This window comes from Poecilia reticulata, linkage group LG9 (genome assembly GCF_000633615.1).
Source record: "Poecilia reticulata strain Guanapo linkage group LG9, Guppy_female_1.0+MT, whole genome shotgun sequence".
In the NCBI taxonomy this organism is placed as follows: Eukaryota; Metazoa; Chordata; class Actinopteri; order Cyprinodontiformes; family Poeciliidae; genus Poecilia; species Poecilia reticulata.
This window is the reverse complement of record NC_024339.1, coordinates 17,320,447-17,338,605: the sequence shown is the minus strand read 5'-3', so window position 1 is coordinate 17,338,605 and position 18,159 is coordinate 17,320,447. Positions and strand designations below refer to the sequence as shown.

Below are 18,159 nucleotides of genomic sequence, written 5' to 3'. Positions count from 1 at the left end.
TATATATAAAATTAAAATATGCCTTGTGTAAAAAGCAAGTCATAAAACATAAAAATTTTTATATAAATGTGTAAACCCAGGTGCTTCTTTTAATTATCACTTTTATTTTACATCAAAAAATATTTGACTACACTTATGAAACTCTGTAGAGTAGCAAGGAAAACAATGATTTCAACTTGAGACTAAAAAGAAAAGGAGAAAAAAAAAAGGCACATTGCTTGCCCGCTAAATTTGCGTTTCCGTTTGACATGCATGCTCTAATCCTGGCTGGAATGTCTCCGGTCTTGGAGTCCTGTGGCCGTGAGGAACAGAACAGCAGGTGAAACTGAACTCTCTGGGGTCTCGTCCCGCCTCTCCACCACAACAACCACCACACCAGTTCAACAGGAAACTTCCAGCAGAATGTGCAATGTACAACAGCCTCAAAGTTTTTTTTTTTTTTTCATTCCAGAGTGCATTTACTTTTAGCATTCAAAAACTTTATAATCCTGTATACTTACTTTTTTAATAACTAGCCTAACCTTCTACTTCTACTTCATCAAGGCAATAAGTTATTTTTTACACATAGTTGTCCAGTTAGACTTTATACACTCTTGCTTTATAATTGCAGTCTTATTCAAAAGTTTAAAAAAAATTATGAACTCAGACTGCTGTGGTGAAAATGAAAAACACGGTTAGGAAGAAAAAAAAAAAAATCTAAATTCATAAATAAGCGGAGCTTGAAAACTGGGATGTAATCAGTTGTCTATCAACCTCTGCAGTCATAACTCTGAGCCTTATGTCGATGCCGTGCGCTTGGTCAACTCAGCAACATCCCCCGAGTCTTGAGGACAACACAGTTACAGATCTGGCAACTGCGGCGAGGGAACTGGAAGAGGAGGGCAGGACAGAAAGAGCAATATGCCGCAAAGAGGGAAGCCGAAGAAAGAAACCCACTGACCTATATATCCTCTGAATACTTAGCGGGATGAGGAGCAAATGGAGTGAGTGTTTGGGTTAAGACAAAGAAATGTACTTACTGCTCTGAAAAATATGTCATTTTGGAAATAGACTAATTTCTCCGTAACTTCAAAAAAAAGGAAGAAATATATCAACAATACAATTTCCATCGTTTTCACAAGGCAAGGTGATGACTGTCCCCTCCATAAGCCTGGTTTAGTCATGTTTTGGTTATCAAAGCCCCACTGAGAGATTAAGGACTTTAAAACTTTTGTATGCATGACTATCCTGGAGAAAAACACACACACTCCTGAGGATGTGGCTATAGGCAGCGCTCATCACCTCTGTTTATCTGGTGGACTTAGGCCACTTTGGGGACTCCCCTTAAGTCTCACTTATCTCATTAGAACCTTAAAACTGATTAATATGAATGCCAGCAGAGGCCAGCTCAAGACATTCTTAAGAAAAGAGGGAAGAAGGAAAGGAGGAGAGAGGGATGGGGGGAGAGATTTTAGAGGAAGGGGGTTTTTGTGTCTCCGGACAATGAGCTGATGGCTTTTTAAGCCTCTCAGTGGCTCTGGGTTAATACCCCAGGCTGCAGTCATGGGATAGGCCATGGTTCAAAGGCTGCTGCACTCCAAAGCTCACTGCTCACTGATTTAAGAGAAGAAAATAAACAAGCTGAATAAATACCACATCTGCTGCAGCTCGAACCTACTAAAGAAATAATGAACTGCCTTTCCAAAGCAGAGGTGTACTGTATTTATTTTTATTAGGAGTCACCTTGTCCTTTTGAGCATCTGGCTCAAAAGGACAAGGTGATATTGCATAATTTTTGGGAAAATCACAAACTGTCTTCACAAAATTTGTAGTCAGGGTAGAATAATGCAAGGTGTGACTCGTCCATATATTGTTTTCTCAAGAGATCCTAATTTCGCCCTCTCACTCCTAAATAAAATAGGGCTTTTAACTGTGCTTTAATAGATTTCTGCTGAAGATATTTTCAGCTCGGGTTTTTAGAGATTAAACCCATTAAAAACTGTGAAAGGTTTTAGCACTGAAGCTGCAATAAAGTGCTAAGTTAAGCAAAACAGTAGTACACTGTATTCAAAGCCCCACTCTGCTTTGGTAATCAAAGCTCCGCAGTTAAGTTCAGGTTTGACCAATCTAGTCATTTTTTTTATTATTATTTTGAGCAACAGATGATTAAATCCTACTTGCACTAAAAGAAAAAATAATAGGTTTAATGACCATTAAAAAACATACAATGCTCAAAATAATAATGTAGACTGATACCGCAACAAGATAGTGCTTCAGTTTTACAAAAGAAAAAAAAAACATGACAGTTTACTACCACTAGAATGACACCAGTAGGGTACTATTTGCCTTGGGGGACATGAGGAAGCCGCAAAGCGTCATTGCTGATTAGCCAATATATTTTCTCATAGTTTTCTCACAAAATGAGAAAACTATGAAGCAGCTCTCAGAGGAGCAGGCTTGAAGAAATGGGTCAGGAATAGTGCTGTGCTCTGCTATAGTAGTGACTTTGTGTTTCTGCTGCTTCATTAAAGAGGAGGTTGGCTCAGGACAAGTCAAATAACTATGTGCGAGCATGCACGCAAAAACACACATGCAGTCCATGCACAAACTCCAGTTCGTTTGAGCATCAAAGACAATTTTCACTGAGGATGATGGGATCTATGCAGTGTTACACATTTTTAAATTGGATTTGCCAACTGTTTGATTCCACACTCCTCTTGGAGTTATCAGAGAAGGTTGTACTGAGTCATCAGAATACTAAATGACGTTTTACTTAATGTGCTTTAAGTATTAAAAGCTCAAGTTAATAGTGTTTAATTTAAAAATTCCAAAATATTTCTCAAATACAGTTTGACAGTTTATTTTTCTTGTACTAAAAACTATAAACTAGAAGACAAATAAGATTTGTTTTCCAAATTATTTGAATTATGATCTTGAATAATGAGCCAAATTATGCATCACAACGAAACAAACATAATTTTATGGTCTTCTCTTGTAAATTATGTCTGAGGACAAAACTTGCTCTGTTTGTATTGCTCCAGTTTGTCCCTGCAGCGCATATGCGGCATTGCGGAAAGAAACCCTCCATTATGCTGCTACATTGCACACGCCTCAGCTTTCTGACTTTGATACAACGGAAAATACACTTTCAAGGGCACAGCGTGCGATGTATCACAATAGGTGAAGAGTAAGACGCAACTTTGTGTTGACCAGCACACCACTAGCCCCCACCACCACCACCACCAAGTAAACACAACCCTGTGTGTGGTGGTCCAAGCTGTCTGAGGAAACAAAACAAGGGTTTAAAACCTGTGGGCTTAATCCTGTCTCTGCAGAAAACAGCCACAGGGTCACTAAACCCACACCATGAAAACCACATCTCATTGGGGTGAAGATGCAGAGTATGGCCATTGGAGAAATGCCACCAACCAACCAACAAACCAACCGTTGTCACCTCCAGGGAGGAAGGCAGCCAGCAAACTGCATGCATCTTTAAGCCTCAACAAGGACGGACAAGGAGGAGGGTAGGAATTGGATGGTTTAAAGCAAAGGGGAAGCAGGTTACTTGGAAGTGAGTGGAAAAAGCCACTTTTTTTCTTTTTTTCCACATACGCTGACAGGAGGAAGCTGGACTCAGACCAGCATCTTTAAGATTGAAAGACGACTACTCTTCCCACTGAGCCACAGTTGGCCCCATGCATCCATCCTCATGTTTGCCCTCCTCTCCTCTCTGTCCATAAACCAAGCTACAAATTTAGCTGTCTGTTCTCTCGTTTAATTTCCCTTTTTCTATCCAGAAAAGGGCCAGTAAGACATTCTCACAGCAAAACCTTTACTAAAACAAAGAAAAAGCTCCTTTAATTTTAAACAAAAAAGCAACAATTATCCCTATTGCTGATAAAATACTATTATAATATTGTCAGAGACAATATTATAACAAAAAAAATATAGAAAATAACAGCTAATTTTGTTATAGCTCAATAAAAGTACCTGTAATGTGCATATTATAAACTTTTGCTGTTTAATTCTTTATAGAGTAACACTCTGAGTACAACAAGTAAATGTTTAGACAGGCTATCTGCCCTGGTATCCTTCAGTCCACTTCTACTTACAAAATATACACCATAGTTTGTTGCTTGAAACTTGCTGTGACAGACTGAATTCATCTTTGAGTTTCATAAAATCGGAGAAAATTCTGGTAATTATCTAATGCATCCTTGAAAGGATTTTACTCCATGGGAACAGTATGACAGAAATTTCCAGCAGTTTTGAAAACACAACTTTTTAAAACACCAGTGTATCTTATCAATGCAAAACTGGTTCATGCCGACTCCTGTCATCTGTCCTTTTTTGTCTCTCCCTTCACCTAAAATCCACATATTACCTGGAGCTCAGGCTTTTTTAGAGTGGGCAGAGAAAGCAGGACAATGGCCGCTTTTCAGGCTCACAACCAGGCACTGGGCTGGGAAGATGAGAGGTGGGTGGTGGTGGTGGTGGGGAGGGGAGTTATTGGCTGCTTGTATTTTTATCTACTGTCTTTTCAGTGTAACACAGCAAGATTATTATTGGCAGGTCTTGCAGCCACGGCCGCAGAATGAACAATGAGAAGGTGACTTTGCTTGACTCTTTGTTTATATTCAGGTCAGTGGATCAGCATCACAACAGTGACTTTAAGAAAAAGGTGAACATTTTCCCCTTTCTGTCAATATATGCATGAGAAGCTTTTATACGTACAGACTTGAAAAGTGATCTCTGGCTAAAACAGTGCATATTACTGGCTCAAAGGTGTTTTTGCAGGACATATAGAAGCTGAAAGTCTGAAAGTGCATCAATTCTGACGGAACAGTGGCCCACACAACCATACATGTGTGCTTCCCAGTCTGTCCTGGGAAGACGAATTACCTCATGACTCATTTACAACTGGCTACAACCGTCAATTAGGTCTTTATTCACAGGCTGGAGATGTGTTCTCTTCTGGGATCTATTCTCCACACTGCTGCCCAGCTAGAAAAACATCCATTCACTACCCCACGAGCCCCCCTCAAGTTAAATAAGGAAAAACGCAGTGTACGGCCTGAAGTCAGCCTACCATGAAAGGAGTTATCTGTGGAAAATGTGGCTGTCAAAAAACGAGCGGTCTCAAGCGTCCACGTCAAAAATTCCAGTCAAACAGAGCAGTGACGAAAGAAAAAAAAAGAAAAAAAGAATTGAAACCCAATGGCTCTTTTGGCCCCAACACATGGAGATCTAATGTCTGCAACACAATGGCAAATTTGACCATTTGTGCTTAGAAACAGTTTTCATATCATATGTAGATCTTAAATGGTTTTCCTCAAAAGCAGAGCAGGCACTGTAGGCAATCAGATGTCTCTCAGTAGTGCCCCTCTCTGGTTAAGAGAGGAAGATCTACGCTGAAACAGCTGCTGGAAAGCCTCCATCTTATAGTGGAGAGCAGACAAGATAAAGATGGGCGTGGCAGCGGCATTTTTTTCTAACCATGAAAGAGCATCTTTGGTGGATAATGGTGCAATTCAAGTTTGAACCTTCAATCAATCCTTCTCCAGTGTCTTATAATAAAACATGAGCCTATATGTGTAGATTTTTGTTTAAAAAAAAAAAAGAAACTTGTAAAAGTACTTTTGCTATGACAAAAGCCGAGCATTTAAAATAATTTTCTTTAATCTTGAATATTTTGAGAACAAAGAAATGTAATAAATGCCCGTAAATAACTACCTGCATCTGCAGAAACACAAAGTATATTATTTTTGTTGTTAACATATCAAAAAATAAGTTTTCAATGAAGATTTGCACATATGCACAAGATGGTTAATATTTTATTGTTTCTGAGAAGAGCAGTATAGAATGTTCCCCCACAGACTGAGCGCCGTGGGCTGGAAAAGGGGGCAAAAAGACAGATCGCTCGGCTGATAGCAGCATTTCAGCACTTGATCTGACCTTGGAGTGATTACTCTGAAAACAAAAACCTAGACATTAATGTGTGGGGGGAAAGCGAGTGAAACATGTAGCTTGAAACGAAGCTGCCATTCAATAGTTTTTCCATTTGTCAGTGCAGGAAAAAAAACAACTTATGCCGCGCTTGGAAGGGTAAGGAAACTTTTTTTATGATTCCATCTTAATTAACACTGCTACTTTGTTAGGCTGAGCAGTGCTTATTTAATTGTGAAAACACATTTTATTTTATAGTTTAAAATAAAGAGCTGAGGAGTTCTATAAATTGCTCATGCAAGGTCACAGAAAAGCTTTAGGTCATTAAACGCTCTAATTTTTCAGCCTGCACACACAGACGCCTACAAGGAATCTCCTTTCTGTCCAGTTGCAGGCTGCCTTCTACAGGATTAGCATATCCACGACTGCAGCCCAGCCACCAAGCACCCCAGGCGACAGGGCTGCTTCTGTCCGCCGCATAGCACCTCCACAAGGGTCACGGCCAAGAGTCCTCCCCCCTTCCTCCACTGCACACCGAAGAACAGCTGCTCTGCTAAAACACATTGACCGAGCATTGACTACTGCCTGCTGGACTCATTTTCAACCTAATTGTGACAAAAAGAAAATTATAATTTAAACAGAAATGCATTTACAGGTCTAGTGAGAAAGTATAAAGTGGCATTTAGAGCCTAGTAAATAATTGCATTTGCAACGTTGCTGTTACAGTTGTTTCTAGGTTGTTGTTTTTTTTTCTATCGTGTCTTGTTTGAATTTTTTACAGCCCGACTCACATTTTGTACCCCCTCCGCTCTCTGTTTGGCTGCCGTTTTCATGCCGTGTTCGCCAATGTCACAGACAAAAAAAAGGCGGTAATTAATGAGAACTTTTAGGAAAATTGAGGAGAGAATGGGAAAGCAAGGAAATGAAAACAATGACCTAATTAATATTGATCATTTTTTTTATTAAAGGCTTTCAAATTTTGCTGCATTTATAACTTGACATACAATTATTTTATTGTTTTTTCATGGGCAAGGGCCAATATGGTCTCCTCCACAAAAAAAAAAAAAAAACATTTCTTTTTTTTCTCCTTACTGCTGCTAAAACTGTAGATTGCTTATTACAGTTATACTTAGTGCTACCTTCATTTATTTATTTTATTGTTACTTTGATTCTGCTACTTGCTACTATACCAGCAAAACTATGTAATGTATTTTTTTTCTTAGTGTTTCTGCTCTTTACGGCATTACAGAAGTAAAGCTGATACTGGCTGGGCTAGCTGGGTTATTATATTGGGTAGACCCTACACTTGTAGAGCTGCACAATATACTGAACTGTAGTTATTAGCTCAAAAATCGTAATTGCAAAAGACGGAATATTTTACATGCTCGGCACATGTAAAATATAGTCGGTTAGTTGGATGAAAACTTAATGTACATTTCTAGTGGCTGAGATGGTAACAGAGACTGGGGGAAAGAAAATAGTCAAAAAATATATATGCTAATCCTAATTAAAGTCATAAAAGCAATTTTCAGTGATAGTATTTTTTTTTCTCATCTTGTGCTGCATGAGCTGGCTGCTTAGCAAACATCCCCCTAGTCGTACCCTACCCTAGTTTAATAAACCTTAGCAGGAGTAAAAACAGGTAGCGCTCCTTTTGTTTCCAATTTTTTGAGAACAGATATATTTCCACATAGAACAATTGCCTGTTTTTTGTAACTTAAGGAAAAGTTAAACAACGGCGGGCAGCAACAAACGGGGCAGGAACGGTACTGTGCTTCTCTTCTCTTCACACAGCTAAAGAAAACTCTGGAAACTCCAGCACTTTCTCTGGGCTCTCAGAAAAAACGTTAAGAAAAATGTATGACTGAACATTTTGGTAACCATTACTTTTCAGAAACGATTTTATTCTTGACTCCAGAAACTGAATCCTGCCTAATTTCTAAACTAAATTTGAATGTTTAGTTACACATTTAGTGAACCACGTGCACATAACCCTTGCAGGCAACCACATTTTGTTAAAGAGAGAAAAAAAGATCCAAAAAAGAAAAATATGTGTGATTTGCCTTGTATCTGAGAATCTGAACGCAACAAAAAAAAAAAACAGCTCTGTTAAGCACACTTTACTTTAAATTACTTTAAGACACATTTAACCCCCCAAAAAACAAGCACAAAAGACAAAGCAGACGTGACTCCAAGAAGAGCACGAAAACACCCCAACCACAGCTACTGAGTGGATATCTCCACTTACATTCAAAGATGTGAAAACTTCATCACAAGGCAGTCATTTTTACAGTCGTATTCTGCAGCAAAAATATAAATCACCTTGAAAAATATCCATGGACAAAACCTCCATCTGCCTGTTGTGCTAATAACACCTTACGTTTCAAGGAGAGTTATTAGTTGCTAGTTTCACATTCACTGGCCAACTTTCTGCTTCGTTACTTCTGACCGTATGCGCGTGACCTCTCTCACTCAGAGTGAGTATGACCTCTGAGGCTCTTTCCCTACCATCTCACTGTGGAGGGACTCTGAAAATATCTAATTGTATTCTTTTATTCTCTGTGCCTGGCGAGAAGAGATGGAGGCAGGCGAGGGATAAGAGGGGAGAGAACGACATAGAGATTCAGCTGAGAGTTTAGAGGCGACACGGGAGAAAAGGGAGGAGGCATGGAGGGGAAAAGAGGAAAACGCAATTGCTGTCTTTTTGAAATCACAATCGAGAGACTATTAGATCCCGCCACTTTCTTTCCTATTAGTTTTAATACATGCGATAACAGGCAAAATAAATGTCATTTTTACACCGGAAGATGTCAGAAGTTCTTTTATGACTCTTAACCAACAATTAGAGTAGGTTTTTAATATTGAGCGAAAAGGAAATAACAAAAAGGCCAATGTAAATGTGCCAAAAGGTGGAAAATTAAGGTGTTCCTCAGAATAAAACAACTAGCAAGTTCTTGGTCTCATGCTGTAGTTGTGAAACAAAATGTTGGAGAAAAGCCAGCGAAACCGCAAGGAACCCCACCTCAGTCTCAATCAAAATTACCTACCTCACAAACACAGCTACTGGGGCACGGCCAGCACAAATAGCTACACTACAAACTTACACTGCAATACAATAAATCTGACCATTCAGAAAACTATGAAAAAAATCCAAAAAAGTAAGATTTTATGTATGATTCTTTGTTTGATCCTGATTAAAATGTGAGCTATAGTGTGTTTTGTCTGCCAACAATGAGAACAAAAGTAAAACCAACTTGAACATTAACTTTTTCCCCCTTTTTCTTTTTTTTTTTTTTTTGTCCAGAATAAACTTTCTACAACAATTTAGCATATTACAACCAGGCAGTTTCAAGGAGTCTTTCTTGTGGTCACTACATAATGTTTTGAACTCCTAATTTCACATTAAGTAGCAGACATGACGAAGTTTTTAAAGCTATTTTGGTGCACATGAAAGTCTCCGTTTTGAGATTTCTTGCTGTGCATTTCAGATGAATAAGTGGGCAACCAGAGATCCACCTTGACTGGCCATTCATTTTTAATCTATCTAAACTTGGCACTTCCACCATTTTCAGTCAATAAACTTATCAGCCAGCATGTTGATGTACACATATGGGGTTACCTATAATTCTACTGGTTTTTGTTTAATTTACTAAATCTATCAGAGTTCAATTCCTCTTCTTCTCTTTTTTGTAACAGTATTTTTTTTTTTACAATAAAACTAGTCGGGTCTGATCAAAGATCAGAACAGATACAGATAGTTTTTTTTCTATTCATCAAATGCATTAAAAATAAGAATACTGAAAAAAGTAAGGATGCTGCTTTTTAGTCTATAAAGCGTCAACCAAAAGCATGCACTTCTTTTGAGTTTTTTTTAAAGGATATGGATAAATCATTTCATTCAATAATGGAATGATCATGTAATTCCTTCCATTTCTGTCAGATTCGAAACTACAAAATATGTGCAAGAATCTGAAGCATATTGGGGTTTTTTTCTTTCCTTTCATTGTTTTCATGTCTTATAGTTTTTTAACAAACACTAAATACACCAGAATTGGTCAAAATCTGTTTTCGCAAGCCAGACTTTGGATACTGCTTTGGACATCTAAAATAGTAACCCAAAACATACTTTTTCTTCAGATAGCAAAAAAATCTAAGTGCATATGGTCCATAAACAAAGAGCATTGTTACAATACAAAAAAAAAAAAAAAACACTGAAATTATTCATTAAACTACATTTTTTAAATCATCCTAGCAAGTCATATGATTTGATATTTTCTGCCATCATATGAACCATGTGTTTTTGGCTCAGTGTGCCTGTTTGTGTGCTTGAATGCTCTCCAAAGCAGCCGTGCTCTCAGTGAGACCGTTCAGCCTCAGCCGAAGGGGAAAAAAAAGAAAACAGACACAACCAAGTTCCAGGTCCACACCAATTTTCTACAGTAATGTAGCTGGAAAGGGGCTCGATATTTATTAACTGACTCATCAATACGATAAGTTTGCTAACTCTCTCCCTCTGTGCTTTAAAAAAGTTACCTCTCTGGCTTCTCAACCCCTGCAGGGCTCAGAGGCAAACAAACTCCGCTCAGAGTAAAGTAGTGCGGACCGACTGTTACAGAGCTGCAGCCTCCGTGAAAACCTGTTTCCTTTCCTCAGGCGAATTTCAATCTGAGAAACAGATGAGGCTCAGGAAACTATCTATTACTCAGGTTTTACTGGAGTTCAAAGAGAGCGGAGCATATAGATCAGAGCAATATCAGAATATTCTCTGCGCATGTTCCTGGTAACGGGTCACATCTGAGATTAACAGTGGATTTATTTCAATCTCAATTTTTTTCCCTCCTTCATAGAAAGCAGGAAAACTTGTCAGCACATCTGGAAGGTATCAAGTTAACTAAGCAGCCTGTCAACTCAAAACTTTTTCTTTTTCTTTTTTTTTCCGGGAAAAAATAGCACAGCCCAGTGAATGTGTGTCTATCAATGGTAGGCATCAAGATCCAACTCAAGATTGCGTTTACCTTCATTAAAGACAGTGCTCCATAACAAACAGTCAGGGTAAGTCTGGCTATGGGCACCCAGACCACACCAGTCATGCTCCATGGTTTATCAAGCTGGGAATCTACACGCCCGGCTAGGACTGGCCCCCCGACTCCAACCGGGAGCCTATACAGTCGCCCCTCCGTTTTTACACCCTGGCCGCTAATGGTTTCAAGCAATAAGTCATGTTTTCACAAACTTCAAACTCAATGTAAATAGTTGCTCAACAAATTCGCCGTGTGCTATTAATGACTTTGCTCACTAGGAGTTTTTTTTTTTTTTTTTTTTGGTCGACAAATAAAACACTAAGTGCTGGTGGCAGTTGAGTGAAAGGTCTCGGTAAACTCTGCCAGGCGGCGATCAGACTTAATAAGCCGGGGACAAGGCTGTACAGTGTGCTCCATGAGGGACTTTTGGAAGGAAATGCTGTCTGGACAAACAGTTTACAAGAGCTTGGACTAGAAGGAACAACGAGGTATCACGTCTGAGAAACTTTTTGAAAGGTGCTTGATCTTATTCAACAACCTTTGCAGTTCTATTTCCTTATTATCAGCACACAGATGTTTTTTTGTTTTATTTTTTGCTTTGTTTATTTTTTAGTGAAAGGTAGATTTTTTTTTCCTGTTACTGTGCATCATCTTTAGATCAACTTTTTAAGAGTTTGTTTCAGAGCAACACATCAGGACCTTTGGGCTTTAAGACAGCGGTCTAGTCCCTTCCTCTAATACATAAAGCATACAGTAGGACACTATTACACTAAAACTTTGCAGATTTTTCAATAGGAATTTTCATAAGTTCTAAAAACTAAGCTAAAACAAAAAAAAGTGCATTTAACCTCCAGTCTTTTTAATTCTTCTTCTTTTTCAAAACACTATTTAATGTTCAAAATAACACCTCCAATAATTGTGTTTAATTTTCAACAGCACCAGGGTTGTTCAAAGTAATTACAAGGCACACTATTCTGCATAGTTTCAAAAAAACAAACAAACAAAAAAAAAAGAAACTGTATGTAATAATCCGAAAAACAATTATTCTAATCTGATTTGTCTTTTTCTTCTTAAAAGATCTTTTACCACAACTCTCAGAAACTATTTTAGGATTATGACCAAAATGTAGAAACAAATCCTTAAAAGTTTGAACACTAACAATTTAATACTACATAGTTTGTTTATATGCGTTTATTTTGGTATTTTGTAAGCAAAATTCAATGCAACCTGTATCACTGAATTAAATAAGGGGACTAAAGATTTAAATATTGACGGATGAATTCAAATAAACGTTCTGGTTGTACAAGCACAAGTTGTGTAGAATGTGAAGACTTTTACTAAATATTTCAAATCTACATGTAGAGTGCAGCTCTGACACGCTTGACCGGTATGTTTCCACGACGGTCGAAAGTTTTAAGCATGATCATCAGACTGCGTTAGGAAGCGAGAAAATACACGATTTCCATCTGACATTGCTGCTCTAAACAGGCGGGTTGAAACACCGGGAATAAAAGTAGAAAACATAAAAAGAACAGAATTTGTTTCTCCAGAACTACAGCTGACAACACTCCAGTAGAAATTTGCGTAGATCTGGGGGACCACAGGCAGCAGGGGAAATAGGCCTTACTTTAAGGGTTACATCTCGAAAGACGCACGGCACAACTAAATAAAACCCAACAATCTCTTTGGTGTGCTTTCCTGTCCTCAGCGGCAGTCGGTCTGTACCTACAGAATCTGGCTGCGCAGAATAAAGAGCGATGGTTCATTCAGAGCGGAGAGGGAAGGAGGGAAACATCTCCCACTCTCAGCGGGGGGAAGCCTGCTCGATGCGCGGCTACAGCACTTACTTGGTGTTGGTCCGGTTCCAGAAGACGGCGTAGCGGTCGGCCACCACTTTGGATCCGGGCTCCTGGCTCAGAACACACATCAGCAGCACCAGGCAGACGAAGAGGACCATTTCCACTTGCAGCATCACTACAGCAAAACTTCGTTAGTCTATTCCGTCTCAGTGTCGATCGCTCGGTAGGATCAGATATGTGGAGCGGGTGGAGGGTGGAGGTATGGAGAAACGGAGCGCCTGAACCGGGACAGGTGACCCGATCTCAGTCACATGTGGACCGGTGTTTCTGCTTCAGAGCTATCAACGTAATGCGAACGGAAAGAGAAACGAGCGAGAGAAAAGAGGCAAATGTGATCATTCAACGGGGAGGACGGATGAGGTGACACTTGTTCAGGTTGACGGAAATGTGAAGTTACAAAAATTAAGGCGTCAACAGTCCCGATGAAAACATGTGCCTTTTTTGTTGTTGTTGTTGTTCCTGCCGGTTTATCAGGACGGAGGAATCCAGATAGAATGTGGTCCCCCCCGCCCCCCTCTCTGATGCACAAACAAGTGAGACCAGCGCAGAAAGCCACCAATGCGCAGCGGAACACTCGGTGTCTCCCGTGGCGTTGTACAGTGTCAAACCCCCTTGCTGGGTGTAGCCTGTGTCAGGGCCAAAGTGACAACTGCTCAGCCCTTCACTCCAAACGCAAAAGGCGCAGATTAGTCCGAGACGTGATGGAGAGAGGGGGGCTCAATGTGGTCCAATGACGCTGTGAGGGCGCAAGTCAGATGTCCATGTTATTATCCCGGCAACTTTCTGAAGCCATGCAGTCAGCCAGTCAGTGCGTGCCGGAGGAAAATGATGACTGACAGCGTTAGATCGCCGTGTAAAACAAACCCAAAACAAACAAAAAATGAAACACTGTCATCCTCTTCGCTGTGATCCGCCGGAGGTGTCACGGCCGAGGCGGGGAGGAGTCCGTCTCTGTGGCCGTGTTGTGTTTTCTCTCTCTCTCTCTCGCTCTCTCTCTCTCTCTCTCTCTCTCTCTCTTTCCCTTCTGGAGACGCTTGTTTTTATCTCCGCATTCCAAAGTGTCCTCCTCATATATAAGCCATCGCGCAACGTACGGGAGTGGAAAAATCGCAGCGCTCTCCCATGTGCGTGCTCTGTTGTTGTCCCTCCTGTTCTTTTTGTTTTGTTGTTTTTTTGTTTTTATATATATATATATTTAAAAAAAAAAATTCTTTTTTTGGCTGTTGATTTTTTTTTTCTTGTGTTTTTAGGGGGTTGGGGAAAACTCCGGGACACGAAGGGACTGGGTAAGAAGAAGGACAGTGGTAGCAGCTCCACGCAAGCTCTAGACGCCGACAGAGAGAGTGGGTTTGGTTACGGCGGAGCGGGGGATAGTCCCATTGGTTTGCGACGATCTGAATGGGCGTGACACCAGCATACCTAAGCCCCGCCCACTTCTTTAAACTGAGGTAATTCAATTATGGAAAGGTGGAGCTGGAAGGGAGCAGAGGAGCGAGGTGCCCAGGACAGGGAGCGCTTTTTACATTCTCCACTGACAGATCCGGCAGATAAGCTGCGCTCGGTGCTATTTAATTACATGCAAACGGACGCGGTGTAAAAAAAAAAAAAAAAAAAAAAGAAAAGAAAGTGAAGAAAGAAAAAGAGCAAGTATATTTTACTATTTAATAAAAACGGCACATTTGAAGAAATACAAATAAAAAAATTGCCAAATGTTACACATAATATAGTAACCTATAGATATTTGTATTGCATTTATTGATCATTTTGTTGTACCTTATTTTTTCACTAAATCATATAAGATTGTCCAGTTTTCTGTTTTATTCTATTATCATTATTTCCATCTCAGATTTTCTATATATTACATGCATATTGAGACAAAACAAGCATAAAAACATAATTCCCCACACTGATTACTCAAGTATGCTCTCTGTTAAAAAATAAATAAATAAAGTCAAGGTCTTTATAATTATTTAACATACATTATTTCAAGTATAATTTTATCCATAATGTTTTTATGTTTATTTTTTCATTTATGTTTACAGTTTTTGTTCCAGTGGTGTTTACACATTAAAAGTTTAATACAGTTTTTTTTTTCTTTCTCTTCTTCCTTTTTTGTTGTGGGCAAAATTAAACAAATATGACCCTTAATGTTTAAGCTCAATAGAGTATGTAAGCCTGGTTGTAACTCTCTGCAAAAAAAAAAAATGCCACATTGTTTTCCACAAGCTTAGAAAAGAGTTCAAGAAAGTGCATCAAGTCCATCTGTGCAAAAAAAAAAGAAAGAAAGAAAGTGAGTGGTTGTTTGCGAAAGCTCCATGTACATGTATCAGAACAGCTTCCTATTCTGATTCAAGGAGAATGACGAGTTCCAGCACCCTGAAAGCCCCGTAGCTCTCAATCACTGTTTCAGCCTAAGAAAAAAAGCGAGCTGTAGTTGCCCGTGGTTGAAATACTCGCAGAAAGCTTCACAGCAGGGGCAGAGACAACCCAAAGTTTGATGAGGCCCAAAGCAGAATTTGATGTTGGGGCCTGTTTTAGTACAACATTTATGGTTTGCATATTGTATGTTTAACTCTGTGACAGTTTTTGATCTTGATGAAATGGCTCACTTCCCTGGGCAGCAGGGACAGTTTGTCAACTGTGCTGACATATATAAAGTTAGGAAAAGTTAAGAGTGGTTATTAGATTTGTGGTTGAAGAAGTTCATTTTAGAAGTAAAAATTTAAACTGAGTCCAGATTTGACCAGTTTAGCATCAGAAAAGTTAATTTTGCTTGTAAGCTGTACTTGTATGACGCAGGCAGAGCAACAGTAGTCAGGCTAAATATTTACATACCACCTTTTTGTAATACATTTTTAAGGGTTTTGTGATTGTGATAAATGTTGTAGAAGTATTTTAGCTCTAGTATTCATATTTTTTGTAAGACCAATCATTTTAATCATTTATTAAAAATATGTAATAAAGTTGTGTATAAAACTAAAAACATTTTCAAAGTGGGTGTTCAGACATGTCAGGAGAGAATTTGAAAATAGGCTTAATCTTGGTGGACTTGACCGTAATTTCAAACTATTTTCAGTGTGAAAATGTAAGTATTGTACTGGTTCTAATTTTAGTGAGAGTTAAAAAAAAAAACATATAAACTCCCATATCCATGTAAACAAACTGATGTCAGTCAGTCACTAAAAGTAGGCTATATATGCACATTTTTCATCAGAAACGTCAACATTTATAAAAGTGCTTGGTCTAACTGAGAAAGAAACCATGATTAAATTTAGTACATTTTTGTAGTGACAAATTATAACCAATCTTCTTCATCTTAGGACATTTCACAAACAAGTCAGATTCATATGCAGTAATGTAAAAAAAAAAAAAGGCTTAGTTAAATTTCAGTTCTTTCCATTCCACTCAAACAATTTGTGTAGATTGAATATTATATTAATTTATGTCATTCACATTGTTTTACTTTATTTTTACACCAGGTAATAACAGAAGATATATAAAACTCACAAGAGAGTTTTGTAAATTGTCTTTTGCATCATTGCATTTCTCCTTGTAATATCTAGGAAATTAGAGGCTGCTGCATCTAAATGTCTGCTGCGTCTTCTGTGCGACAGGTGCTGTTGGCCATCAAGGGAGCAGAAAAGGAGAAAAAATGGAGGAGGAAAGACAAGAGAAGGAGGAGGAGGCTAAGAGGGCAGCTAATATTTTAAGATAATCCTCTTGACCTGTTCTCGTACTCTTGTGTAAACTCAGTGCTGTTCGCTTGCAGCTATTGCCGCACACACTGGCAGGAGGGGCGCTCTTCTGCAACCAGACATAAATACAATCATCGCGCCACGTAAACTCCCAGAAGTGTCCCTTTTTTTTTTTTACTCTATTTTTGCAGAACATATATTTAAGAGAAAAATACATCAGCTACCAGACGAGAAGGGATGGGAAGGTCAGCGGACATGGTTGTTTTCACACCCACTTTACAGCCGTGTCTGCATTCCTCTCCTGGTGAGTCTCATCTCTGTCTCACATGCAATAAAAATAAGTTGATAACAGGCACGTTTAACTCACTATGCCCTCAGAATACGCCCCCAGCTGCTTTCATTTTCTCCTAATCATCCTCATCCTCTTCTTCACCTACTGTCAAAGTGAGCGACGGTAATAACATTGTTTCTCTTTTCCCACTTATTCCAGCAGAGTGATGCAAGGATCTTTTTAATATTTTAAAAAATATATATTTTTCTGTTTGACTATTTAGAAGAAGGGCAGAATGACAATATATTTATTATTACAGTTCCCAAATAAATGTATTTTTCATCACTTTCTCTCTTCCGTTATTGTGTGCTTTCTTATTAGTCTCCTCAATAAATAGTCCAAGAAACACTTGATGGGCACAATCACTTCTTATTCCCTGTAGAAGCCATTTACCTGGGAGGTTTTATATTCCAATTCGATTTGAGTCAAGATTTTTGGTAATGTCTTTTTGATAAAGGATAACAGGCTTCATCAAGAGCTTTACTTTGATATATCGTAGTCATTCTGGCCAAAAATGACAAGGATTTGGCTTTGAGCCTGAGGTTTTCCTCTTCTCAGATTCAATGATCAGCATGCACACACACAGCCAGGGTCGGGAGGAGGATGGGCTGGAGAAAATGAGTGTCTGGCTGGGTGGTGGGATGATTTATAACTTTTATTAACGTTATCGTTCTTTTGTGATCAGGGCAATTAGCAAAGAAATCATAACAATGACTCATCAATAGAGGTGAAAACGCAGCTCTGTTTTCCTGGTGTCAGAATGGCGGGTCGGGCACACCAACAAGCAATTACAGACATGAAAGGGACCCTTTGAACAGGTCCTTTTGAAAATATCTGCCAATTAACGTCTATAACCTGCATGAAAAAAGAAAGTCAAATTGTCAAAGAATAAATTAAAATGATCCTTTCACCTTTTTGAATAGAGATTTCCAGCATCTTCCAATGGATGTGAATTTTAGTAATCACGTATGACAAAGTAAACTCTAAATCAATTAATGGATATAATTAAATGGACTGTGATAGCTTGTTTTTCATATTATAACCACCGTAAGTTCAATTTAAAGGCATGTTCGAGACCTTCGGAATAGAAAGTGCCCTCACACTTTCTAAACGTAGATGCAGTCATTATGCGTAGGTGCAACGTGTGTTCATCGGTTGAGTTTAGGAGCCTTCTAATGTCCGAAAAGACAAATCAAACTGGTCCTGGACTAAAATTAAGTGAGAAAGCAGCATTCAGACAGTCTGAAAAGTCTTGGTAAAACCTATTCGTAAGTACATGAAAAGATTTGATTTGACTCTCTCTCTCTCCCTCTCTCTCTCTCTCTATA

The 18,159-nt window shown here is 38.9% G+C and overlaps 1 protein-coding gene and 1 long non-coding RNA gene across 3 annotated transcripts in view; one reads left to right on the top strand and one right to left on the bottom strand.

Moving 5' to 3' along the window:
• efna5b (ephrin-A5b) overlaps nucleotides 1-13,779 on the bottom strand; it is a 115,738-nt gene extending 101,959 nt beyond the window's left edge. The window contains exon 1 of one of the 2 annotated variants that reach the window (XM_008418320.2): nucleotides 12,794-13,779. In XM_008418320.2, the coding sequence (XP_008416542.1) occupies nucleotides 12,794-12,918 (125 nt within the window). In that variant the 5' untranslated portion in view covers nucleotides 12,919-13,779. The remainder of the gene's footprint in view (nucleotides 1-12,793) is intronic. The other variant, XM_008418319.2, reaches the window with a different exon arrangement.
• Nucleotides 13,780-13,822: 43 nt separating this feature from the next.
• LOC103470132 (uncharacterized) lies at nucleotides 13,823-17,121 on the top strand. Its single transcript, XR_534454.2, has 3 exons — nucleotides 13,823-13,929; nucleotides 14,056-14,253; nucleotides 16,420-17,121. It is a non-coding gene; the product is annotated as an uncharacterized LOC103470132 (long non-coding RNA).
• The last annotated feature ends 1,038 nt before the right edge of the window (nucleotides 17,122-18,159 follow it).